We start from the raw sequence: 27,785 nt of genomic DNA, 5'->3' as shown, positions 1-27,785 counted from the left end.
CCGGACCGGGGGCGTGCCGTCCTCCCAGCCCCCCCTGAAGCCCCACCCCTGACTGAGGCCCCTGGTTCCTACCACGACTACTGTAAAGGAAATCTGAATGGGTCAGTTTCTTCACAATGCACCATTCAAATCCAATCAAATCAATATGTTTATGTCTGAGTGACAAATTATGCCAAAATGTAGAAAATTTTGGGTTCGGTGGACTTCCCCTTTAACCCGGTGAGGCTGTGCGTTTGCCACGCTTTTAATGGCAGAACGCGGTGGACGGTGTTAGCTAGGCAGCTAACTAGTTGCCCCATATTATGCCTGAAGGGACCTGAAACCGAAAGGCAGGCAGCTCGCTCCAGGCTTCCTCGTCAAACAAGCTGTTATATATTCTCTCAGGTTCATTAAAATCCATCTTCGACTGCCTCAATCGGAAGATTTTAAACATTCACGCTGTTTGAGGCAGATGCTTTCTTACTGGCTAAAGCTAACGGCTATAACTGCTATCCAGTCGCAGCTACAGATGTTCTCGTGTACTCTGCGGGCATTTAAATTCATTTTAATTCGCTGGTGATTTGAAAAACCGAGGCAGTTTGTTCTCATCTGGCTAGTGGGAGTCATTTTTGTAGTCCATTTGCTGTTACTAGGTAAGTTAAGCCAACGCCTGTAATGAAGACTCACCATGTTATACAGTTAGATAGCTGACTGATCTACATCATTTAAGCAAGGCGATGGTTGTAATATTACAGACGTGTAGTTACAGGTTACTCATTTAAACATATAAAACTGTTTTTACCGCCTGTAATAGGTCTGCGTTTCAGATGTGCGTCTTTGATGATGGTTGTTGTTGTATTTCTTTGTGTGTCCACATAGGGGCGCCAATGAGTCATGTCTGGCATTGCTCTGAGTAGGCTGTCTCAGGAGCGCAAAGCCTGGAGGAAAGATCACCCGTTTGTAAGACACATTTAATATCAGTGATTATTAATGAAATGTTGAAAAGGTGTCGAGGTGTTGTGGTAGTATAGGACTCCGAAACAGAACTCTTCTTTTGGTAACTTCGTTATTATATTATCATTATTTTAATGATTATTAATGAGTATTAAGACTGTAGCTGAAATATTTTTTAAAAATATTGCTAATTGAAATTTTTATCCCAAGCACTGAAGGTCATTGAGGGGAAGAAAATCAGTTTCAGACATTTCCAAATGTATTTGATAAATACACTTTGCATATATGTATTTTCCATACTTCAAATAAAGTTCCATGTATGTAATAATAACAGTACTATTAATAATTAATAAATATTTCCCCCACCATTTGTGTACTCTCTGTAAATTGAATGTAAGTGTAATTATTCATTCCCTTAGGGCTTTGTTGCTGTACCAACCAAGAACCCAGATGGCACTATGAATCTGATGAACTGGGAGTGTGCCATCCCGGGAAAGAAAGGGGTAAGCAGCGAAGCAGTGAGGACAGCATGTCTGCTGTCTGGTTAAGGCAGTTACATCACAACACTAGGGCTACGTTACACATCAGAAGACACATTACGAGACTCTTTGCTCAAATCCGATTTTTTGCTCAGATCTGGTCTCTTTGACATGATGGTTCATACTCATTTGGGTCAGTGACTCAATTCTGTCATTAATGTGGTTGAACCAGCCTCATAAACAGGAAACACACTAATGAGCAAAATAAGCCTTAGCTGCTAAGATAACTCTGAACAGCTCTTAATCGTTCATTATCAGATTGAAGGCAAAAAGAGTGAGATGTGTTGCTTTTCACTGTTTACAGGCTTTAACTTCTGTTCGGCGCTGCCGCCATGGTAACACTGAATGATGACGCACCTGACTTCTGATATGAGCGTTCACATTAAGGTCGCGTGGCAACGAATCACATACATATCGGATCTAGGACCACATATGAAAGTGTTCATGTCAGATTTGAAAAGATCAGATTTGTGTGTCCACAGTGTGAATGTGGTGACGTGAAAGCAGCCAGATAACGTGTATATATGGAGTCAGTATGCATGCATATTCAGAATTCAGGTGGAAAAAATGTTTTAAATGCTCTGTAAAAATTGAGCTAAATTTATTGTTTTGGTTATTTGTTCATGATGCATCACATCACTGTATTTTTGTCATAGACACTTTGGGAAGGAGGCTTGTACAAACTGAGAATGCTCTTCAAGGATGACTACCCATCATCCCCTCCTAAATGTAAGTGTGTACATTCAGAATACTCACTGCGCATTCTGTATGAAGTTCTCCAGATGTAAATCATGTTGGCTGACGTCTACATTTCTATGTAAAAAACCAACCAAAAAAAATTTCTGACAGTGTCTGTGCTCAAGCAGTAATTAGGCCCCTCACAATTATTCCATAGTTTCTTGATCACTATTATTTGAGGCCTATTTTTCACAATTGTGCAAAACTTTGAACGGCCCAGTCAATTGAAATGGTTATTTGCAGTGGTGGACAGTAACTAAGTAAATGTAATTCGTTACTGTACTTAAGTAGTTTTTTAGTGTATGACATAACATGTCAAAACGACATAAGCGCAAAGCCAGAACACCAATCGGGGCGCAGCGGTCACTTTGTTCTGAGCTTGTTTTGACCTGTTGGCCATACCGACCCAGTGCAGCACGCGGTTCAACGTCAGTGCAGCAGCATAAAAGTTTGGGAGCGCATTCGTCACCTAAATGATGAACTAACCTAACTTTGTGTAAATAGACCACAATATAGAAATATGTACACACATGCAGTTTGACTGGCATGTTTCTTTTTTTCTGAATTCATACAAACACTTTCATTTTATAATGAATTATTTTCAGTTAGTTTATGAACAGAAACCTACAGATCAATACAGTAAATACAGTAAAGGAAAACTTATTTGTGATCCTGAGTTTAAAGCAAGTTTTTAATCAACTTGTAACTAATTTACAAAGTAATCTTAAACTGAAACTTTGCTTGTTTGTAAAAAGTGATTTCAGAGCCACTCGGGTCTCCCTGATGGAAACAGTTTGCCTTCTGTGTTTTGTGCTTCTGATCATTTTAATAGAGATCAGCGTCACTAATTAATGACGTTCTATTAAAAGACTGGTTTACCAAGAGAGACGCTGGAGGATGTTCACCTAAAATGAGTTCATGAAGTCTTACTATAAAAATTATAACAGGACATCAGAGCCATAATTATTCTTTTATTACTTTTACTTTCAATACTTAAGTACATTTGAAGGCAAATACTTCTGTACTTTTACTCAAGTTGAGGTCTAGAGTAAGGACTTGTACTTTTACTGGAGTAATATTTCACCTTGAGTATCTCTACTTTAACTCCAGTACATGATTTGTGTACTTCGTCCACCTCTGGTTATTTGGTTTTCTAATTGAAAGTAAGTGAACACATGCTGTACAGAGAAAATATGACATTTTACAGCAAAGTTTAATACACAGTTTTTATTTATTTGTTTAACATATTGGTAAATATAAAATGTTCCATAACTTTTACACAGGCCACATCATATGTTGTTTTCATATGTTAAACTCAGGAAACAAACATTTACTTGTGCATTAAAATGTGCAGAGAATATTAGAGAATGTGTACTTAAATCACTAACTTTAAATGTGACCATATGTTGCAACAGGCAGAATGTGATTTGGGTGCTTCTCTTATCAGAATGCAGAAAACGCGTTTATTGAGACATCATGTGTCTTTTGAAAACAACAAAAGTGCTGTAACATCTTAAAGTGGCAGTTAATTCATTTAAGCTTGAACTGTTTCTGACAGTTGGGAGCTGAGTATTGACAATTTAGAAGCCAGACAACTAATCAGCCAATTTGGCTGCGTTTGGCTTGTAATTTAATAGTTACATACAGTAAACAAAAAAGAACAACGGTAAATTGCTATTATTTTTATGACAATTAATTATAAGCTAAAATTTAAAAATCCTGACTAGCCTAATGGTCATTTGGTCAAATATGGCTAATAATTTTGATATGGAAATTGGGCAGATATTTAAGCATAGCATTGTATAACATTCTGCCAGTAATAATAACAACCAGTATGATATCTGTCAAATCTACACATCCATCCATCCATCCATCCATCCATCCATTTTCTAAGCCGCGGGCACATCTGTCCAGTGCTTATTATTTCCTTTTTAAAAGCAATTATCTGATGACCAGTATAATTCCGTTATTGTAGTGCTTCCCTACATAAATATCAGGTTTGAGTTTTTTCACATTTTGTAATGTTCCTAAGGCACTGATGCTGTTGGGAAAACTGTTCAAAATAATTATCTCAGCTAATGTGTGACAGAAGGGTTACAGAATCTGCATTGGCTCATGTTTTCTTTTTTTTTCCCCTTCAGGTAAGTTTGAGCCTCCGATTTTCCATCCGAATGTCTATCCATCAGGCACAGTCTGTCTGTCCATACTGGAGGAGGAGAAGGACTGGAGACCAGCCATCACCATCAAACAGGTAAAAGCAAACACACATTCTGTCATTCCGCTTTTGTGTTTGTGAGGAGCAGGAAGTGAACTGCGTTTTGTAGTAACTCAGGCTTTATATTGTTCCTTTTCATTTCAGGCCGGTTGAAAAGCATGTTTTTTTCTGTTTAAAATTCTGTTTTAAAATTTATCTGTAGCCTCATAAACAAAAAAAATCACCATTAGCAGTTATTGCATAATTTTTCTCTAAGGCTGTATTATTTCTGCAAATGTTATTGAGGCCAACATTTGAAAAATTGCAGTGCACTGACTATATTTCTTTTTTCTTGTTTTTTGTTATTTCTCTTCATTTTGACCAAAAATTGTTCTTTTGCCTTTTATACCTTGTATGTAGCATTTGGGTTTGAGTGCATACATTTTTTTTCCCCACCAAAATCTCATCACTAATGTATCATGAACTGTCGTCTAAGGCATCAGGCTGTGTATTTGTAAGCATTTCATGTAATACTTTTTATGTAGTGTAGGTTTTAGAGGCATTAAACCCCTCAGACATCTGGTTTAGCATTACCACTGTGAACAGTCCTGACTTTGTAAGGTTCTCCAGACCATTTCACATCAAACCACTGTGAATGGCTTTATTTGTTTATTTAGAATAATGCGAAACAAATAGGGAAATTTTGGAAGTCCACTTTTAATTGGATGATACTGTAAAAGGGCAAAAATAATTGAATGAAATGGTTCATGGTTTATACAATAACATTATCAGTTTGTGCAGAACAGCTCAGTATCTGTATGTGTTTGTTTTGGTGGCAGATTTTACTGGGCATCCAAGAGCTGCTGAATGAACCCAACATACAGGACCCAGCACAGGCTGAGGCTTACACCATCTACTGGTGAGAAGATTCTGTTCATTTACACTGTCTGAAGGCGAGATAACAGGAACACATTACACAAGCCTTCTTGTGTATATGCAGGAAAAGTAAAGTTGACTAAGTACTAAAGATGTTAATGACATTCAACCATTGCTGGTAGTGAAAAAGTTCATTTAATTTCCAATAAATGATGGATATTTGAATAGATTGTAAGGTAGGCTACAACTGTTATTTTTATTTATTTAATATTTTTGGAGTTTTGATGTTACTTCTGTTGGGTGTAGCCTTAAATTATAACCTGTGAATATGTTAATTAGCTAATAGTGCTATAACATTAAACAAAAAAGCTTAAAAGCTGCAAGTTATTGACTTTATGATTGTTGTTTAAACTGTGCATTCAAGCTAGCCCCGGTCATGCCATAAACGCTATATTTCCAAAAATATCCAGACAGCTGACACAAGTTGTTAGTTCTGCACATTCTACTTGTATAATCGCTGTAGAAAAGCAATGACCAATAGAATGGGATGTTATGGAGTAGCTGCCCTTGAGCCTGAGCTTTAAGAGAGAATGGTTTATTGTCATATGTATTCAGAATACAGGGCAAAATGCAATGAAATTCTTATTGAAATGCTACAGTAGCATGCTCCGACATACAACCCCATTTCCAAAAAAGTTGGACGCTGTGCAAAAAGTAAATAAAAACAAAATGCAATGATGTGCAAATCATTTAAACCCTATATATTTCGTTGAAAATAGTACAAAGACAACACGTCAAGTATTGATATGTTTTTGAAAGTTTTTTGAAAATGATGATTTTGAATTTGATGCCAACAGTATGTTCCAAAAAGTTGGGACTTGGGCAACAAAAGGCCGGAACAGTTATGTAATGCTAAAATAAAACACCTGTTGGTTGATTGACAACAGGTCAGTAACATGATTGGGTATAAAAAGAGCATCTCAGAGAGGCAGAGTCTTTCAGAAGTAAAGATGAGGAGGGGTTCACCACTCTGTGATAGAAAGATAACAAAGAATAACATTTCTCAATGTAAAATAACAAAGAACGTTTGCTTTTCATCGTGTACGGTACATAATAACACTAAAAGATTCAGAGAATCTGGAGAAATGGGGAAGTGGAAAAGTGTCCTGTGGTCCAACAGATCAGAATTTGACATTTTTTCTGGAAATCATGGACACTGTGTCCTCTGGGCTAAAGACCACTCAGCCTGTTATCAGTAAAGGAATGAGGTAGGCAGTAATAACACTGCATGGTATATAGTAAACTATTGAAAAGTACAGTGTAATGGTGTAATATACAATTCACTGGAGTATAGTACAACATATACATGAGATGCTATATATACAATTGACTAGCTAGTTAGACTATGCTACAATATGTACAAGTACAGTGGCAAAAGGTTTTGCAGGGTGGAAATTGGGAGACGGAGTCGTTTAGTGTTCAGCTTTTCAGAGCTCTGATGGCCAGGGAGAAGAAGCCATTTCCTGAGGTGGGTGATGCCGCTGTTATACTTCGGAAATGTTTGCCAAAGGGAAGACCTGAGAGAGTCTGGCATTAGTTTTTTTTTCCGTTATTTGTTATTACATTATTCATTATTACGTAAACAACCGCCTTTGTGCTACCTAGATGGTGGTAGGAGCCAGATTTTACATGAAAACCACCTGTTGTGGAGATGCAAGGTTTTCTAGCAATTTCATTGAAATGTGTCCATGTCCTTGTACATAAATGGCATAAATGCTCATGTGCTGTGTTCTGCGTTGAGCAGCTATTTGTTTAATGTTGTTTTTTTTTTTTTGCTCTTTTTGCATAACAGTCAGAATAGGATGGACTACGAGAAGCGAGTGAGGGCTCAAGCCAAAAGATTTGCTCCAGCATAGAGCTTTGCCTCCACAGTCTACAGTTTGGACTCTGCAGCAAGATGGAGCACATCTGTGTTCTGCTCCTAGAATTGGAACCATGAATAGAACATCAATCCTGATTCTGTTTGAGAACTCTCATTTTATTGTGTATCAAAAGGTTTGAGAACTTCTTAAGTGTATGTTCTGGTTTTACAGTCTGAGTTGCGTTTGGATTTCTTCGGTTTGGCTTTGGGAGAAGCCTGAATATGACCTGAAGTCAGTACACAATACAGACTTTGAAGCTGTGTAAATAAACGGTCTTCTACAACAGGGACTAGATTGGATAAACTTCAGAAGAAACAATGTGGACGGCAGTGGTTTTATTATTTGGTTCAACAGCCACTGGTAAAGTTGCCAGTGGATCATATCTTTATTGGATAGCACCAACAAACGTGGAAGGAGGATTGGCTATCGGCAGCTGGTCTTGTACAGTATGTGTTTGGTTTTTTTTTGATGGTTGACATCAGCATTTAATTTGGGAATTGTTTCAGATCAGCTGTCAGTGGGCCACCAGTGGAAGAGATATCAAAGGAGTTTGTGTGTAAATATATAAATATGGAGATTTGTTTACTCTAAAGATATATTAAATGACATGAATATACATTTTGTGTGACTACAATAAATATGACAAATGTATGAGTTGTAAAATGTATTAATCTTTTTTTTATTATTTAAGGGAAGCAGTATCAATGAATGATACTGATTTTATGGTTATGGATTAAGCCTAGGCTTGGATTAAATTGTGATGTCAGTGGTATGAATTCTCATTATGTGGAAATCACAATTTAAAAAGAGTGCAATCTTCGTTATAGCGTACATTATCATCAGTGTTGCCTTGACAAGCTATAATTGGGGAAATTGTACTTAAAAACGCTGAGCTTGGCAAAAAACAAGCCCGTACCTTCATTTGTAGAAAAACAATTACATGTTTAATTGCTGTCACCATGTTAGTCGGAAAGACTCTAGTCAGATATTTTACCCCAAGTTGTTCAGCCCTAGTTTAATCATGAAAAATCTCATTTAATCCTGGTTTAGGCTTAATCTGGGTCTGGCAGATCAACCCTATACATAATAAATGCATTGTTTTGAGCTTTCTTGATCTCAAAACAATATGTAATGTATTTATTTTTAATGTTTTCATTTTAGAGTGTGTTTGCCATGAATATAATTTGTGCCATAAATATCAATTGTGTGACCTGAATAAATATGACATATTGACTTGTAAAACTTTGAAATTCAGTGTGAGGTTAAAGAACAGAAACTCATCATCCACGTATTGTGACATCATTCTGTTGACCTGTACACTGTCTATTATTACATTATTCTGCCACTATGACATCACTGGATGTGAGCATGCTTTAGGTGCTTTAGAAATCCTATCATTTATTCATGTGGAGCTCATCTGCAGGTAAAGTTTCAGCAGACAAACACAAACTGCTGCCACCTCGCTAGAGACTAGGGTGAGTAATTCCTTCTTAAGTTATTTGTTTACATTTTCAGATTCAGATTAAACTTTTATAGTTATGATTTCTTACAGTTTTTTCCTCTCTCGTAGTCAGCATCGTGGCTAGGCCCTGGGTATGGGGTTACTGCCCTGAGAATTTTTAAGAGCAAATTTGCATCAAGAGGTGAATTTTGAGCAGAAACCATTCAGAATGTAGCCACAATTTCACTGCCCCAAACTTGATTTTGAACTTTCTAATCAAAAACAATAAAGAATATTGCTGGCTGTTGCTTGGTGTCTTGATCTGTGAAGTGTAGTCTTTTTGTGCAGAAATGTTGGTTTTGAACTCTCTAGAACAGCTAGTTTACTGCTAGCTACAAAATTATCATGAGAAAGTTTTATATTTTGGTGTTGCTTGTTTGATTTTATCGTTTCACACAGAGTTGTGGGGAGTTGTGTGGTGTAGGTGAGCTGTGTTGCCTCCAGAGGGCAGCACTGCACAAAAGCTTTAACTATAATATAACCTGATGCCGCTCAATTCCAGGTGATACCCAATGTAGACCCACCACAGCGGATTCAGCCCTCCCTCTAGAGAATCTGCGGAGAATCCGATCTAAAGTTTTGGAGTTCAGCTGCATCAGGATGACATCTACAGATCAACCAGAGCCTGGGACACATAAGGAGCCTTTGGTGACTTCTTTAAACCTGGAACCCTTAAATAGTTTATGTAAAAAAATAACAAAATGTTAGATATAAATCTCCTTATTTTTGTTTGAAGGAAATACAGGGTTTAAAAAAATACAGGGTCAAAAGTTGCATTTTAAAATAAAGTACATCCTGTCATAAATTAGTCAGTGATTGACATTGATTAACATGAAAACGGTTGATATAGAGTGAAATATTATTCTTAGCATTGTATATTTACAAAGTTAATGTTTCAGATCAGTTCAGTCAGATTGCATGACTAAACATTTTGCTAGTCCACTAGTCATCCAAAAAAGTAGTCATAATGATCAATTACCTATATGCACACAGCATTTTATTAATATCTTACTAATCAGGGCTGGGCAGCAGATGCTGTGGTTTGATGTAACATGTAGGGTTGGGTAGTAATGAAATACATGTAACGGTGTTATATAATCAACATATAAAAACTCAATTGTACAATTTAACAGAATACAGCAAAAAAGACAGTTACCAGAGTACAGGTACATTATATAAACAGGGTGATTACTACATTAAAATCACACAAACGTGTTGCCTTTTGTTGAAATTTGCCATTTTGAATGATAAATGGCACATTTGAAGGTGAGATTTGAAGAGTTTTTCATTTTGGGAAGAGAAATCTGAAGAAGAATCTTCTTAGAAGCACCAGTTAACTCAAATGCCAGCTTGAACGGCAACAAAATGTAAGTAAGTAACGTTACGTTAAACAAAAGACAAACTTAAAATAAATACACATAGGATAGAAACCTAATACAGACCCAAATGCCTGTTTAAAAAGATAAGTCTTCAGCTGTTTTTTAAAAGAATCAACAGAATCGACAGACTTTAAAAGAGCGGGCAGATCATTCCATAATTTAGGTGCTATAACCTGGATCTGCTGGATCACCACAAGTCTTTAAGCGAGTATGTGGCAGACAATAATCTTAGATTATTAGACCTGAGAGAGCGAGCTGATAAATGTGGGTGAAGTAAATCAGCCACATAAGCAGAAGCTTGCCCATGCAGTGCTCTGTAAGTGAGAGGAAGAATTTTAAACTGGATCCTATACGCAACAGGAAGCCAATGAAGACATTTTAGTAAGGGGGTTATGTGGGACCTTCTATTTGACCTTGTAGTCATGCAGCAGCGTTCTGAATGACCTGCAAACGACCAAGAGCAAGCATAGTCAGCAAAGAAAAAAGAGCATTACAATAGTCTAAATGAGATGAAATAAAGGCATGTATAAGCATTCCTAACTCCGCATTTGAAATGCTTGGCTTAACATTCCTTCTTTTGGAAATACTCTTTTCTTGTTTAATAATACGCTCCTCCACAGATTAACTGAGATCATACACATCTCTTTCATGTTCAGTTTAACAAATGAGTAACAGTTCATTCTTTTCACCAGTCTTTTGGGAAATTTGGACAATTATTTAGATTCGCAAATATTCCATGACATATTATAAAGTTTTCAGAGGTATCCCGGTCATAGTCACAGCTACTAGGATGTAAAGTTCCAACTGGCTGAACCAGTTTGCTACAGCACCACCCTGAGTCAGACAAGTGCTTCAGCTCTAGTTAGCTCTTAACACTTAGTTAAGTATATTAATGACGGAAGCTTATTGATTGTGGATGAAGCAGGTTAAACAAGGACCTCTCAATGAATTTGTATTCAAGTCTATTTTTCGTCTATTTAAGTCTATTCTTCTCCCCAGGTTTTTTAAGACATTTAGAGGGGGTCCTCTTTAGAGGTGAGTTAGGGGATGCCTGACAGCCTGCATTTCGCACCATTCTTTTAAAACTCAAAGGACTGCTGAAACCGTGGAGAGCTCTGGGACCATCCACAGATTAGAAACAGTGATCGTCAATGTCCAAGCATGGCGCAACAATATAAAGCTTTATGAGCAGATTTAGGCCTTCTGTCCAGCAGAACACAAATCATTGTCAGTCTGAGCTTTTAGAATGACCTCTATTTATAATTATTGTTTTATCATCATGCATAACATGTTCACCTCATCACCCAAAAAACAGAGGAATTGTTTCTGTAGAATTTCTGTAGAATTCACAGAAAAGTCGTAATTAGCTGTTGAAAAACTGATGTAACTCAACAGCGAGCATGGTAGCTAGTCTAGCCTGAAATATTCCATCCTGTCACATTCCGTCTTTCAAAGTTCAGTGATGGGGACATAATGCTCATTATTATTTTGCACAAAAGTATAAAATTGGTTACTGAAATGAAAAAGTCTATTTTTGGGTAGAGCAATATATGGAGGACAAACTTTTATAGAATAGAATTAACAACCATTTGTCACTGTGTTTGCACACTGTGAAATTAGACCTCTGCATTTAACCCATCCGTACAGTGAAACACCCACATACATGCACACTAGTGAACACACACACTAGTGGGCAGTGAGCACACTTGCCCAGAGCAGTGGGCAGCCCTATCCATGGCGCCCAGGGAGCAATTGGGGGTTAGGTGCCTTGCTCAAGGGCACTTCAGTCATGGACTGTCAGCCAAGGGGATCAAACCGGCAACCTTCCGGTCACAGGGCTGGTTCCCTAACCTCCAGCCCACAATGCCAACTAATTCCTGACATGAAAAAACATGCCTCTTTGGCACGGATCTCGTGAAATGGCTCACCTGTCTCTGTGTGTGTTTGTGTGTATGAAGGCGCAGAAGTTGGAGGCTCCGCTGGTTCCTTCGCTCTGTGTTCCTCATTACTCTGACTCCAGTTCAGTCTTCATTGATCAGCATAGAAACTATCACATGCTGGGCCACTGCCTGCGCACCGACATCTTTCCTGGTGAGACAAATGCACATTTTCACCAAATACGAAGCATTAGTGTGATAATGTTAGTATTTCTATATCTCTCTGATTTAGCCTTAGCATTACTATCCAGTGTCGACCAGAGGAGGATGGATTCCCCTTCTGAGTTTTGGTTCCTCTCAAAGTTTCTTCCTCTTTAGCCACCATCGCTGCTGGCTTGCTTATGGGGGCTTGGACCTGGATTTTTCTTTTTCTTTTCTTTTTCTTTCAGTAATACTGATTGTTCTGTAAAGCTCCTTTGTGATTTAAGAGGGAAAAAACATGCTAAAATACAGGAGACGCATGTACTTCTGTGAGTGGCCTCATGAAGCCTGAAATATTTATTTAGAAGTCAGAGACATCGTGTCAGATTTTGCAGGAGTTTTGTCATAAAGATCTTTATGTATTAACGTTACATGCACAGACTCAGATATGATAGTTAGGTCTAAAATACAAAATCAGCATTATGCTGATTAAGATTTTCCAATGAATCCACGTCTCCCTAAGCCCTGTAGTGCTCTCCTCTTCTGTGAATGTAGCCTCAGGCAGCAAATCCAACAATACGGACCAAAAGTCACCAGCATGAACCATCTTTCTGCTGTATATCACTTCAACCAGTGGCTTCTGTTTAAACGGGAGAGGGGAGTAAAGTCTCCCATCAGTCTCTGTTTTTTTTTTTTTTTTTGTATCAGTAACTCATAAAATAAATTTCGCACAAGGTCAAGTGAATACATCAAGCTCACCATTCCCAAAACCTGCAGTACCTTTGGTTGCAATTCCTTTTGTTTTTCAGCAGCAAATGATTGGAATACTTTACAAACCACCCTTAGACTTGCAATTTTAATACCTCTTACCACTTTCAAACATACAATTAAACATACAATAGTAGACTGTTGCTCTTGTTAATAATCATGGATAAAAATAATGCACATACTCATACAAACTCATTTTTCTCTATCCTTACTCCTGTTTTTTTCATATTTTTTGGTTTGTTTTATGTAAATCTGTATTTTTTTTTGTTTGTTTTGTTATGTTTTACTTTTGGTATGTATACTTGCTTTTGTATGTATCTGTTTTTATGTGCCGTGGACCTATTTTTATTGGGGCCTTTCGGCCAGGTCATGTTTGTAAATGAGAACTGGTTCTCAAACATTTTACCTGGTAAAATAAAGGTTAAAAAAAAAAAAAAAAGATATAATAATAATAGTAGATAATTCACTTACATCCACAGAAGACGTCCTTCATTACGTTTTGGCAGAGATCTTTTTCGATACTCTCTCAATGACCTCTCAAAGATCAGATTCACTTGCTAGGCCCACAACTGATGTTACAAAATATTCCTCAGCATGTAGTATGCAGTTACCCATTTCCAACAAAGAGGTCTCCAAATCCTTACATTCTACACAGTGCAGCTTTAGGTATTATCCAGAGCATTTGTACTGCTCTTATTATGTATTACTGAGAGGCAAGACCAAGACCAGGAATGAGTGAGACCAAGTCCAGATCAAGTGAAATAAATATTTCAAATGTTGTTGTAGTTCAATGCACATGTGTTTTTCATGCTATCATAATAAAATCAATATTAAGAAAATGATAAATAATATTAGCCTTTCAACCTCTTAATTCAACTCTGTGTTTTTAAGCAAATGATGAGAAACTAGGAAATAGTCATCATAACTCCTTACCTCATGGGGTTCATTCAGAGCTTTATATAAGTGCTCTGGAAAATGCTTTATTCACCCTAGTTTTTTTTGCGTAATAATATATTAATAAACAGCTAATTAATTATCAGCTATTAGTTTGTTAACTGCATTATAATGTCTTCCTTTACTGAAGCATTGTTATTACACTTTCTGCTCAGCGCAGATAATAATATTAGACTCTTCAGTGACTTTTGGCTGTTTCTATTCAAAGAATTCTCTAATTCTGTTCTTGTTACTTCTTTTCTTGAGTGTCTTGCTATCCTGGTGCTGCTGTAGCACTTAAATGTGGGACTAATAAAGGACTATCTTATCTTATCTTATTTTATCTTATCTTTCTTATCTAAAAATGGCACAGATCAGCACGAAATTGTTTCTCTTATATTTTTTCTATTGTAGGAGCCCCTATACCATGGTCCTCCCTGGTTAAAGATTCTTACATCAATTATTCTCTGCAGTCTCCGCCCCCCGATCCACAGTGCTGGTATGGCCGGAGAACTGATGATATGAGTGAGTGAGCGATACTTTTACCAACCACTAGCTCAGTTTTTTGTGTTTAAATGTAAGGTCGGGGTTTCAAAGTTAACATGTTATTACTAACACTTTAATGCTTTAATAGCACTTTATGACATTATTAATGCCCTTTTTTATTTTTCATGCCATTAACATATTTTTCTGGTTCTTGTAGAATCCATAGCTCCGCTTTGAAATTCAAGCTGCTCACCATTTGTTGCTATGACTCCCCAACAGCAACCTTCTTGTTCAAATACAGTGTTTAAATAGCAGGTTCCAGTGACGGCTCTCTTCATAACATCAAAGAGTCTTAAATAAGCAAAACGCAGTGCTGATAGTGCCCATGGTAGAACTATGGATAAATCAACCAGCAGCAATTGTAAAGTGGAAAAGTAACACCTTTCTAAGCAAAATGTAATGTAGTGGTATGAAAATGAGAGGCTACAGTTGTGGAGGATTTGCTGCCTCCATAGCTCTCACTGGATGGTGATGAAAAATGCAAACTGCATTCATCCTGTTTTCACCCTGTTAGTCCTCTGTTCACATGATTTACATGTTCTGGTTCATATAAAATAATGTCATTGAATTATTGTAAGCAGTACATTCTGATGAAACTGATTTGTTCCACTCATATAGCAAAATGCAGTGCTTTTTAAAGTTAAAAAAATATATATAAGCAAACAAGGCAAATGTGATTAATCATGAATAACTACACAAAATCATGTGATTCATTGTGATAAAGATTATTATTATTACTAATTACCAGCAGGCTGATAATACATGCTGCTATATCTGCTATGGACTGACAGCTGGTTCATTTTGTTCCCCAACTCCATACTGTACCTTGCCTAATATTTACATAACTATAGTGTATTGTATAGAACTGTTTTTGCTGAAGTATATGAACAGTTTATCTTTTGCACAGTTTTGTCTGCTGCTTATTTGTTTTAAATGCTTAGAGTAACTATATTTTGGTCCTCACGCAACACAACTATGAAGAAGGAATAGCCAGATTTATAGAGAACACAAGCCCTCACTGTCCTCTTTCCTTGCTTCCTCTACAGTGAGATGGACTGAGAGGAATATAATAAACCAGAAGCTGCAAAAGGCTCTGAGGCAAATGGAGCAGAAGAACATGCCTAAATGACTCAGCCATTATTACACTTTTATATGTTCAACACACGCACGCACACATACACACTCACACACACACACACACACACACACACACACACACACACACACAAACACACACACACACACACACACACTACATTTCCACACATGGATACAATGCGCAACATGCTTTGGTTTATACAGTATATGCTTGTACACATGCTTGTCAGTTGTGCAGTCTCTTCCCACTATGCAATCACACTCTCAGTTTGACCTCTCACTGTCCACTTTCTGCCCTCCAATTAAAAATAAAGGGTGCAGTAATAAAAAAAGTTATTGCTTTTACTGAACATGACCCTTGGATGTCGGTGTTTTCCCAAAAAAATGTTGGTGGGCTGCACTGTCTGAAGGGAAAGGGGGGTGGGGCTGATTGTCAACCAGAGGTTTGAAACAATTTACAACATCCTGCTGTATTTTGCAGTTTATAGGCCTATAAACTAGGGGTATTGGCTGGGCATGTAAAGAGCCAGGGCTCAGCCCAAAATAATTGCAGAACTGTTTTAGATTATTGTCACCCAGATTTGGTTCAATTAAGCTCTAAAAAAATTTTTTTCATATTTTTTTTATTTAATATGAGAATTTACATATCAACAAATCATGCAGGATTTCAGCAATGTTGATTGGTGTGTCGTACAAACAAAATAATCATTTAAAAAAATCAAAAACAGAAATTCACTTATATAATTCAAACATCATTTTATCCAACAGATGTCCTTTAAATTATGTGAAATTACATGAAAATGGATCAATAGAAATACTCCAACATCACCTGAAATACAACTTTTTTATGTCATCTTATATTAAAAGTTAAAATGTTTCGACCTTCCCCTGTAAAGTTACTGTTTTGGAGGTGCATGTTTTTTGGACAGTGACAATGAGGAAAAAAAATTCCATATTTAAAATATACCACAGATATTACTAAGATATTACTATCTTTGATGGCATTTGTTGGAGAGAAACAACAACTGTCATCAAAGACTGTTATTGCAGACATAATATACTTTTTAATTACAGCTACTAAAAAATATATAATTCTGATTTTTTTGTCTTTTATGTCAAAATAGCTAATATTAGAGCAAGTCATAAAAAGCAATTATGTATAGAATGGCTTGTTCCTTTTAACACTTCATCAACACATTTTTTGCACCACATCCATTTTCATCATGCAGATGTTTGCACAGTCCCATGAATTCCAGGTGTTCAGATTGCTATAAATAGATTATTTATAATTTTCACTTTCATTGGCTTTTTCATTTAAGAACTACATCAGTGAATGCAGTAATCTTTCCTACTTTAGTACATCTGGATTCTTTGTCTTATTGGGCTTGTTCAAAATGAACAGCTCCTCAACTGTTATTAACTGTTAACTAAAAGTGTCAGAAGGACATTTTTCATGTTCATTTAGCCTTTCATGAGGAAACCCTATGAAAATAAAAACTACATGAAATAATCAGAACAAAATAATGTCTATTAAGTAGTAAAGGTATGGTTGGAATAAAGTCAAAGAAGTGTCCTCACATATTTCATGCAAAAAATATATATATAATCCACATTAAAAAAACTAAAAAACAAACAGATAGCAGTGCATCCTGTTTTTGATTTTCCTCATTTGCATGAATCTGTCTTGGTCTGCATACACCAAAGCCAAGCTGCTTCCCTGTGATTTCTTCTGCGGCCTTCATCAGATCCTCTATCACCTTCTTCACTGGTTCCTGGAGGATGGATTTGCGAGTCTGAATCTCAGCCACACTGGCCTTCCCACTTAGACCACTCAGGATAAAGACAGCTCTTCTCATTTTCATCTGGAACTCAGCTACAGCCTCTCTCTGTTGCTTCACCTTCCAGATCTCTTCATGGATCTGCTTTTCCTTATAATGTTTTTGCTTGATGTTACTCTCATTCTGCAAAATCTTAGCCTCATAGTCCAACACTTTACTTTTGTATTTTTCCACATCATTCTCAAGTGCTCTCACTTCTGTTTCAGCCTCTCTAATAGCATCTGAAGCTTGGGACATATCTATTGCTCCAGCAATCATCATGGCAGGACCTGCATGGAGAGAATAAACAGGAAGTTCAAATTTACCTGAACAAATAAAGTGTATGTAAAACGATTCAAGTTTAGTGATTGTATTATTGTAATGAGTAATAAGATTCTCACCAACAACCCATCCAACTATTGGTATAAATATCAATCGCAGTCCAAAATTCCTCACAGTCGTAGCGTTTTCTCTCCTTACTTCCTGTCTCTGAAGTCTCTCTCTTGTTGAGCTCAGATTTGTTCTGGACTGTCTCAGAGCACCTTCAGAGTCACTCAGTAATTTTTTATTAGATTTCTGTTTTATTTTCAGATTGTCTAAGGTTTGTTTTGTGTTGCTCATCTCTCGTTCAAGTTTTCCTGCATCTTGTGTAAAGATCTCAATGTTGTTATCCAGAATCCTCAACACTGCAGAGGCTGCCTGTTCTGACCGCTCAAGGCTCTGCTTGGCCTGCACAATCTGCTTTCTGATGTAGTTGTAGATGGAGCACTGCCCACTAATGAGATCTACATCTTCTTCAATGAGGACCTCATGTACTCTCTTGATGGAGTAGAGACCATCTTCCAAAAACTCAATAAATGCTACAGTTGAGTTCTTTGCCAAAAGACTGCAGGGACAAACATAAAAGAGTAAAAGAGAAAAAAAATGAACAAGGTGTTTAATAAAATAAAACCTACAGTTTTCCTTTCCTGTGGTACACTACATGCAGTAGAGTGAAAGTGGTGTCAGAGTGGCCAAGGGGAGGGGAAAAATGGTAAAATTCAGCAATGTTTATTCACCAAAGAGAGAATGATGTAGACAAATAAGCAGGAGAAAACAAAATACTGTACAAAAAAAATTATATTTCTTTTATAAAATTATATATATATATATATACATACACACATGTGGGCAGCTAGGTAACCAGATACAATAGCCTCTTAACAGAAGACAACAAACTCTATTAGTTAAACTGCAGAACTGTTCACACCTTTGTGCTCTTGACTGTGCATAGATTCTGTTCTTACCTAAGAACAAATCCCAAAACATTGGTGAATGTCAGAATCTTGTTAAAAACTGTGTAAGCAGATATTGAGAAGAAATTCCTTCTTAAGAATAATAGATGAATAAGACATAGGGTCATTGCCAACATGTGTCTATCCATAATCAATGAAATAACTCCACCTCCCTGACACATTTTCTCTTAGCAAGTAGTATCAGTGAAAGGTTAAAACAATGTAAAATGTTTATTTTTATTGTTGTGTTACTTTTAATGTGTTGATGTTATTATTCAACTTACCCAGAAGAGCAGAGATTGCTCATGTTAATCTGAGAGAAAAAGAAAGTAAATGTTTTATCAAAAAGAAAGACAGTGAGCCCATCAGGAGGTCATAGTAAGACATCATTTTTTATAAAATATTACATTAGTGTTATACGAAGATTAATGAGACATTTTGAAAATAACAAGAAAAAACAAAAAAACGGATACATACATTAAAATAAATAAATAAATACATTCACTTGTGCTGTAATACTGAAGTCCAGTCTCAGTAAATATGTCTGGTCAAGACAGTACATCAACGATCTCTGTCTTTTCACAGTCTTTGACTACCTGAGTGTCCGTCTATGTTGTTTAATTCAAATGAATGTGAAAATGTTTATTAGACTCTCTATATATTTATACTACAATAATAATAATAATATCAGTAGTAATAGTGGTTTGTGGTGAAGAAGACTTTCTAATAAGCACTGACAAAAATGCACATAAATAAGTTTATACATGTAATCAAAATTTATAAATTATAAAAAAAACACAGGACACCTTTTACTTGGTTTATATTCAGTTACCTCTAGATGGTGATTTAGAGTTTTAGAGCAACAAAGGCTTTTCTTCTAATTAGATGACTGTTCAAGGAAGCAATGTTAAAAAAATTCATTTACTCTCAACGTTATGGTTATTTCATACTTTCACTAAATCAAGGATAGTGTTCAACATGGCATGCAACCATTTCAGGCAAAAATTACTATCAATCAATCAATCAATCTTTATTTTGACTCGGAAGTACATTGAGGGCAACCCTCATTTTCAATGTAGCTGAGCATTTACAAAAACAGGGATTGACATGACAAAGAAAATAATAACTACATTTAATCATTTTAAATTAAAAGAAAATTTTAAATAAGTGAATAAAAGATAAAAGTAGATAAAAATAGAACTTGAGATTTAAATGATAAGAAATTAAGATCAAAAGTAGTAAGAAATTAGTAAGGTAATAATTCAATATCACAAATGAAAAAAAGTAATGATAAAAAACTTAAGAATAAAATGAGAGGAAATAAATAAATAAAAAGATAAAGAACTAAGGAGAACTAACAAAAATAAAAGTTATGAATAAATATGATTAAGTAAAACAGGTACAGGCTATCTGTAGGTGGTTTGATATTAAAAGTTTAAAATGACTGAGTGACACCAGTGAGCCGAGTTTTAGTGTTTCCTGTAGTGAATTCCAGCTGGTGCTGTAACTAAAAGCAGATTTTCCCAGTTCTGTAAAAACTCTTGGTACCTGGCAGCTGATCCAATTACTAGAGCGAGTCTGATAATTACTGTTATTTGTATTCATCAATGAAGTGATATATTCTGGCAAATGACCGGAGAGTGTCTTATAAATAAAAATCAACCAGTGTGTTTCCCTTCGTACTGTTAAAGAGGGCCATCCAACTTTTGCATACAGCTTACAGTGGTGAGTTCTGTACGGATCTCCAGTGATGAACCTCAGAGCAGAGTGATACACTGGGTCCAGTAATTTGAGAGGGCTGGAGGGAGCATATTTATAGATAAGGTCACCATAGTCCAGCACTGATAGTAAAGTTGCTTCAACTAACTTTTTCTGGCATGCATGGGAAAACAGGACTTATGTCTATAAAAATAACCCAGCTTCTGTCTGCATTTACTGACTAGTTTATTTATGTGTGGTTTAAAACCACACAGTTTATCGTCCAGCCATATGCCAAGGTATTTATATTCCGTGACTCTCTCAATAGTGGATCCTGCTAGGGTACTAATATTTACAGTACTAAAATCAGTATTAAAAGATCTGGAAACAGCGACAGGAGAAATGGGAGGCCCACGGGGAACAGATACAGGCGAGGGCGGGATGGGCGGGAACAAAGGGAATGTAATATCCACGGGGGCAGGCGGGCCTGCTACGACGTCCACGGGGGCAGGCGGCGGTCTGGAGGCTCGGCGACTGGCGGCGGGTCCGGAGGCGCGGTCTTGCCGCGGCGCGCGGCAACGGGATCAGAAGGTCCGGCTAGGGACAGCGGTTCCAACCTGGAGGAACACACAGATACGGAACCCACCGGCTGCTCCCAAGGCTCACTCGAGCAATTGGCAGCTCACAGTGGCTCTTGAATGCGAGCCGAGTACCATGGAACGGGTTATCTGTATGTTCCACCCGTCTAACCACGTGTTGCGCTGCAGGTCGCCCCTCCCTGCAGCGTTGCTCAAGCCGGGCGGACCCAAGGCGCTTACCTGAGCGCTCGTCGTCGGGACACAAAGCGGGAAGGTCCTTCGCCTTCTTGTGAGACCGACGAGACGCTCGTGTTCCCTCAGCGCCAGGGGATTTGCCCTCACTGGCGGGGCGGCGTTGGGACGCGGGTAACTCGGGCTGCGTGGAAACAGTCCCAGGAGTCCCAGCGGAACTGCCACAAGCCAGTATGTCGCTTACCCGCTGCGTCCTGTGGTGGCCGGTCGTTCTGTGACGGGGAGCGAGGAGGCGGACGCACACGCTGAGATAAGCGACTTTTATTAAGGGCAAATCCAGAATCAGGGTCATAACGGTCCAATTTCATATAGCCGACACGGATAGAATGGGGTTCAGACATGACACAAACCAGAACAGAACTAACAGAAAACAGAGTCCAACGCAGCAAACATCAAAACAGTCTATGTCTGAATAAAGACTGTTTAAAACCAATGTCATAGCAGAGATAGTGCTGTGACCTTCTCTGAAACCAGACTGATATTTAGATAAAACAGAATTTTCATGAAGAAATGATTTCAGTTGCTGGTTTACTAGAGATTCTAACATTTTTGCTAAACACAACAGTTTTGAGATTGGCCTATAATTATTCAGATCTGTTGTCTCACCACCTTTATGCAGAGGAATTACATGAGCTGTTTTCCAGACCCTGGGAATTCTGCAAGCTACAACTGAAAGATTAAAAATGTATAAAAAGTATTCTAAAATAAGCGGGGCTGTGAGACGCAATAAAAAGGGGTCCAGCCCATCTTCTCCAGTGGCTTTTCGTGGATTAATTTGTGGAAGAGATCATGCGTTTTAGAAACAGTAGAGATACATACACACGTCATTATGAAGATTTAAACTTGAGCAATGTTAAGTGATTGCCTTATCACATTTTATCACAAACAGCCAGTTTAAAGTAAGAAATCTTACCTCCAATTAGTCCTTTTAGATTGTTTACTGATCTAGCTCACCCAAAATGGTTCTCTATCTAAGACTGAATAAGTCCCTCTATTTAAAGTGCAGCAGCTGTTGGTGGGCTGGCTTTTATATCATACCAGTAATAAATACTCCATGACATTAATTTTGTCCTTCATTCTGTCTCTTCCCTTCATATCAGCAGAGAAAAGAGAGAACTTTTTCCACACCTTCACTGAAAGCTACTCAGATATCAAGGTAGGACAGCTGATCTAAATCTGAGATTAGTATTTACTGCGTTTTACTGCTTTTTACTTTGTCACATTTTGCAGCACTTGTATTGATTCCTTCATCTCTGTCCAATAACTAGATTAGCAGTACATAACAGTATAGTAATAACCCAGAAGTTGCTAGGGGGTCCACTGGTGGCTGTAGTGCCCTAAGCAGAGGTTATGTTGTATATTAGAGTTGGCACTGCATGCAGGTAATTATTAATCATTTAGAAGAAAGACTTTTACTGTGTTAGACAAATGCTTGCTACACATCACATGCAAAAGTTTGAACATGCCTGGTCAAATGATTACCTGTGTGAAAACAAGTTCTCTACCAGAAACAAACTCAAATATAGCATTTTCTGCTAATTGTATTGCATAATTTCTATTTATGTGATGACTTTATAATATTTTGAAAAATTGTGTCTTTTATACATTGTTTTTTCTTCAATATGTTAAATTCAGCAAATAAACAGTATGGTGTATTAAAATGTGCTGATGTGAGTTCTCTATAGAGGATGTGTTAATTTATTTTCAATTGACAAAACTTGTAATTTAACCAGGAGGCCCAAACCTTCAAATATGACTGCATAACACAGAAGTAACTAATAGGCGGACCGTGGTCAAAGTCCGGACCCAGACACTGTCCTATATGGACCTGAAAAGAGAAAACTGATAATATATGTTGTTGAAATATTACTGAATTGTATTTTATTTTATTTGATGTTCAGTTGTTGCCTGTATTAGATGTTGATATACCTATTAGGCTACTTCAGTCAACAGTATACGGCACCGAATCATGATGTTCCAGACCTTCGCTTGAGGAAATTTTCTCTAACTGGACCTTTTTTTTTTTTTAATTAAAGACCCCCAGTATAACATTTATTTTGGCTTTAACATCAAATTATTTAAAGATTTTGAAAAAGATTAAGTGGAACACCGCTGATGTTCTACCTGTAGATAGAGGTTATGAGTTGTTCAATGCAATCATAAAACAAGCTAACATGGTAGCATTTGTTAAGCTGAAACTAGTTGAATGTGGTGTGTAAGATCCTAGGCGTCCCTATGAATTACTATAGAAACTATAAATATTCTACATCTTGAGATGTAGGTTATTTGCAACAAATGTAACTGCTAATGTAGTTTGGCAGCTACGAAGTGAAAATGTTAAACTATGATGTTTCTTACCATTCTCAGTCTCAGAGGAGCTGAAAGACACCTGTCAGGCTTTTTGAAGGGCTTAGAACAAAAAAGATACAAATGCTATCGTTATTGGCAAAACACCTAGCCAATTAGGATTAAGCACTGTTATTATATTGTTGTTATTTGTTATATATATATATATATATATATAATTTTTTTTGTACTACTTACTAATACACGTCTCTTCCCTAATATTTGTTTTAATAGGAACTATGGATTCCAAAATTGCTAAGACCTGTCAAAGCCTCACCACAGCTGAGGACATGAGAAACCACACCAAGCTTGTGATGCAGCCTTATGCCAACTGGGAGGAGTACCTGACTCCTGCACCACTCTCCATAGCCATCCTGGGAGAGCTGGTCTTCATCTCTTCTAAAACAGATTTCTCTATGAACAAAAACCCACCCAAAGACGGCTACAAGCACATCAGATACCCAGATTCATTTCGTGCCTGTCTCATGCAAGTGTGTAACTCTGGCTGGTGGGCTTTCAATGAGGCCCACAAGAACATGGATCAGATTCGGCTTCACACCATGGCTGTTCCAGACTATATGAAGACTGCAGTGAAGATTCTGTTTCAAGGTAATGATGAAGTTGTTGAAGCTCACCTTCCTGACCAGCTGGAGAACATTCGTGTCATTGCAGATGACTGTCTTGCATTGGCCGAATCAACAGAAAAGAGATTCACTGATGTCATCAATATTATCCAAGAGCTGCTGGAAGCCTGTAAAAATGCTCAACAATTTTATGGAGAAGAGCTGGAAGAAATCAAGAAGAAACTGGAGGAGAATAAAATTAGGAAACAGTCATCAGAAGAAGCTGCTAAACGCTCTGAGAAGGCAGTTAAAATCATGGAACAGGAACTGAAGGAGGCAAATGACACATACAGAAAAGCAATGGGTTCCCTTCCCAGTGGATGGAACATGCTGGCTATGGATCTTTTTGGAGCTGTGATTGAGAGTTTCACATCTGTAGTCACTGGACTGACGGCTATAGTGACTCATCCAGTGGTTCAAATGTGTAATGCTTCAAAGAAAGTTGCAGAGACAGTGAAAGATGTAAAAGATATGACCTCTTCTGCAGATGGACTTGATGAAATGAACATCTACAGCAAGTCTGCAGAAATCTTGGCCTGGACAGGGCATATTCAGCAGTATGTGCAGAAGAAGGACATTGACTGGAAGAGTCTGTATGATCAGAAGAACAAATCTACAAAAACAGACTTTGTGAAAGAACAATTCCAAAGAATCAGTTGCAACTTAGAACAATTTCCACAATGCAAACCAAAGACAAAGGCTCAGATGTTATGTGAAGTAGCAAGTAACATCTGTGAAGAACTGGCAAAATATGCACCAGATGGGAAATGTGAGGAAGAGAAAACAGAGGAGTTAATTGATCAAATCAAAGAACTGATTGAATCTGCCCGCAGTTTTGACTGCAAAAGCAAAGATGTCACAAAACATCCTTCCTTGATTCCAAAACCACCAATGATATTTAAAGAAGAAAGTAAATCAGAGAGGAAAAGTGCTTCAGGAAGAGTGACAGAGACCGCTAGGTTCCGCATAGAGCAGAGCCGAGCTCAACTGAAGAACACTAGAGAGACCTATGACAAGAGTGTTGAGAACATGGAGAAAAACCAAAAGGAACTCACTGAAATATTGATCTCCATGCAAAAATGTGAATTAAAAGAGATAGACTTTAACACCACCATACAAATGCTGGTCAGAGGGATGGATGCCATGGGCAGAGTGAAGGAGCAATGGGAGAAGATGGTGCGCTTCTTTCAGATGGTGTCCAACATTGTGAAAGTCAGCCTGACCACAACTCTCAAAGATTTTGTCTCCACATCTGAGAAGACTCAGTCACTTTCCTACAACTCAAAGCTCTTCTCCAAAGATCTGCTCTACAGTCAAGCCTTTCAGGCCACTAACATCGCCAGCCTCGTCCACATGATCTCAGCAACCTACACTGAAGTGTCTGACAAGTATCTCATGGATCGTGTCAGCTCACTGGGGAAACTTATGGCCATGGACAAGACAAAACCAGAGTTTGAACAGGAGCGTCTGCAGCTACAAAACAGCTGTAATGAAGCTCAGAAAGGTATTTTACGTCTTGTCCTCAAAAATAAGGATGAGTTTGAAAGGAAGACTGATTCAAGACTGGAGAAGATTGACACAGAGTTGTTGGCCATTCTTCCCTCTGCTGCTCCAGAAGAGATGAAGAGCATCCAAGCAGCTGTTCAAAGTGGATTCACAGAAGATGAGGAGGCGTTATACTCCTGAGTGTATTCGAAAAATTGGTTGTCATTTAATCCCAAAATTACATTAATGTTAATGGTAATTACTAATTCACCTTGATATTTTCCTGCTAAACGTAATGCTATCCTTTTCTTTATCTCGTTTCTAATTATCTTTTTAATTAATTTTTGCCACCAACAAAAGCATCTTACTTTTTAATCTCCTTGATTGGTTGAACTTCATCTAATCAGTGTTTTCACTACTTTGTAAATATGAAACAGAGGGTTTTACATAGTGTACAAGAAATGAAGATCCACCAGATGGCAGAACATATACCTGTACACTTTCCTGCACCTAAAAACATAAAACTGATTTAAACAAACATATAAAAATAGCAACTTGTTTTTATGTTTTGATCATGGTTTTTAATGCTACTAAACATATTTTAAAAAGAAATTATAATTTGCCAATCTTATATACCTTTGAAGCAAACATTTTAACACATTATATAATGTTTTGCATTGTGATTGACAATAGAACGAGAATCTAATCTTAATTATATAAACTTAATGGAGATAATATTTCTTACTGCAATAATAAGAACAGACCAAATACAAAAAAGTCCCTTTGAATAAACACAATGCAATGTTTGAACAATTTATTTAACCAGTTGTTACGTGCCAGCATTGCACGTATGTTGTTTTTTTTTCTTTTTCTCTCTCCTTTTTCTCCCCAACCAGATCAGGTGCAACTGTGCGCATAATGGACTAATGTGGATCTTGAATACTTGGCAGTGCTCTTCTCTCCACCAATCCGAATGGCTGATTTCTGCTGAGGGATGGGCCTTGGCAGATAAAAGGACTCACCTGTGGCCAGTTATGAAGAAGAGAGCATTTAGTGTGTTTGAGACTCAGTGGAAAACTGTCCTACTTTATTTGTCAAGATGTAGCCAGTAACATGAGTCTCCTGTGCTCTCTCTCTTTCTAGCTCTCTGTTTTCTCCCCTCTCCAGTGCGAGGTGTGGACAGGCAAGTTGGGCGCGCTTATACATATATGCATTCACTGTAGTGGCTGGATTGTTTAGACACATCAGGTAAAGGGCGAGTGCCACCCGCTGTGTTTTGGTGAGGATTAGACTTACGGCTAGGCAGGTTAGATTCGTTTGCTTGGTTTATTTCTTTGGCACCGTCCATAGTCCACCCTTGTGGTTGGTTAAGCTTCACTAGTTTATATTTTGTATACTGATTATGGTTAGTCATCTTTTTTTTATTATTTTTTCTTTTGATTTATATTTAGTTTTTGCTCAGCGTATTGCACCACCTCTCTGTCCATATAAGTAATGCTCTATTGCAAGTGGGAAGCAAAGTAAAAGTCTTTAATGCAAACGCCGCTACTGTGTACTAGTGTCCTTTCCTTCCATCTCCCATTACATGCCATGTTATTTCCCCTCTCTCCCTAGCTACATCTGAGGGGAACGGAACACCAATTAATATATTTGACTTGTATTATATTATGACTCTGATCCTAATGTATGCAGTAATTAGCTATACTTGTACAGGCACCAGAATGTAACAGCTGTGCCGTTTAAGGTGTAACAGACAATTCAAATAAGAAACTTGAATAGGAAGACAACTTCAGCCTTGTGTCACGGCAGAGGTAAGTGTTACTGACAAATCCAGGTAGGAATTCAGGTAGCTCAAACAGGAAAGTGTTGTTCAAAGTTGGATATAACACTAACTAAAAATGCACAAAGACTCTAAAAGAGTGTCATGTTGATATTATGGTATCACGCTACACTGCTTCTGTAATGTGGACATTTCATTTTATACAATAGTTAGTTCTGGCCACGCAAGCTGATTGGTTGAGGAGAGTTCTAACTGTGCTGGTATTTCACCTTAACATCACAGGTTTTTCATAAACACTATCACTCTGCTGAGAGACCATTGCCAAGCAACAACTTTGACAGCTGTAGTAGACGCTCAAACCATTTGAACATTTTTACTTCTTACTTTGCCACAAACAGAAAATGTGCACTTAAGATGACATTTGACC

General features: G+C 37.5%; 3 protein-coding genes across 3 annotated transcripts; 2 read left to right on the top strand and 1 right to left on the bottom strand.

Annotated features, from left to right (window-relative positions):
• The first annotated feature begins 281 nt into the window (after window positions 1-281).
• On the top strand, window positions 282-8,950 carry LOC108441221 (SUMO-conjugating enzyme UBC9-like). The gene is made up of 7 exons (XM_017720638.2): window positions 282-632; window positions 859-939; window positions 1,353-1,436; window positions 2,129-2,201; window positions 4,352-4,461; window positions 5,244-5,323; window positions 7,133-8,950. Exons 2-7 carry the CDS (start codon window positions 874-876, stop codon window positions 7,194-7,196), a joined length of 477 nt encoding a protein of 158 aa, XP_017576127.1. The 5' UTR covers window positions 282-632; window positions 859-873; the 3' UTR covers window positions 7,197-8,950.
• Window positions 8,951-16,177: 7,227 nt separating this feature from the next.
• LOC108441226 lies at window positions 16,178-18,903 on the bottom strand. The gene is made up of 3 exons (XM_017720643.2): window positions 18,881-18,903; window positions 17,724-18,208; window positions 16,178-17,612 (listed from the first exon to the last, which is right to left on the bottom strand). The coding sequence occupies exons 1-3, from the start codon at window positions 18,901-18,903 to the stop codon at window positions 17,089-17,091; spliced, it is 1,032 nt and encodes a 343-aa protein (XP_017576132.1). The 3' UTR covers window positions 16,178-17,088.
• A 2,613-nt stretch (window positions 18,904-21,516) lies between these two features.
• Window positions 21,517-27,122, top strand: LOC108441222. Its single transcript, XM_017720639.2, has 2 exons — window positions 21,517-22,280; window positions 23,705-27,122. The coding sequence occupies exon 2, from the start codon at window positions 23,710-23,712 to the stop codon at window positions 25,777-25,779; it is 2,070 nt and encodes a 689-aa protein (XP_017576128.2). The 5' UTR covers window positions 21,517-22,280; window positions 23,705-23,709; the 3' UTR covers window positions 25,780-27,122.
• The last annotated feature ends 663 nt before the right edge of the window (window positions 27,123-27,785 follow it).

This window comes from Pygocentrus nattereri, chromosome 1, assembly GCF_015220715.1.
Source record: "Pygocentrus nattereri isolate fPygNat1 chromosome 1, fPygNat1.pri, whole genome shotgun sequence".
In the NCBI taxonomy this organism is placed as follows: Eukaryota; Metazoa; Chordata; class Actinopteri; order Characiformes; family Serrasalmidae; genus Pygocentrus; species Pygocentrus nattereri.
Note: the sequence above shows the minus strand (reverse complement) of the source record. Positions and strands in the feature narration are given on the sequence as shown.

Bases quoted from the DNA above. Each gene is read 5' to 3' on its own strand.
- LOC108441226 (XM_017720643.2), bottom strand. From the start codon at position 18,903: ATGAGCAATCTCTGCTCTTCTGG. The intron at 18,209-18,880 runs GTAAGTTGAATA...TTGTCCCTGCAG, and splicing joins AGCAATCTCTGCTCTTCTGG to TCTTTTGGCAAAGAACTCAA. The intron at 17,613-17,723 runs GTGAGAATCTTA...CTCTCCATGCAG, and splicing joins AATAGTTGGATGGGTTGTTG to GTCCTGCCATGATGATTGCT.
- LOC108441222 (XM_017720639.2), top strand. From the start codon at position 23,710: ATGGATTCCAAAATTGCTAAGACCTGTCAAAGCCTCACCACAGCTGAG.
- LOC108441221 (XM_017720638.2), top strand. From the start codon at position 874: ATGTCTGGCATTGCTCTGAGTAGGCTGTCTCAGGAGCGCAAAGCCTGG. The intron at 940-1,352 runs GTAAGACACATT...TCATTCCCTTAG, and splicing joins GGAGGAAAGATCACCCGTTT to GGCTTTGTTGCTGTACCAAC. The intron at 1,437-2,128 runs GTAAGCAGCGAA...TTTTTGTCATAG, and splicing joins CCATCCCGGGAAAGAAAGGG to ACACTTTGGGAAGGAGGCTT.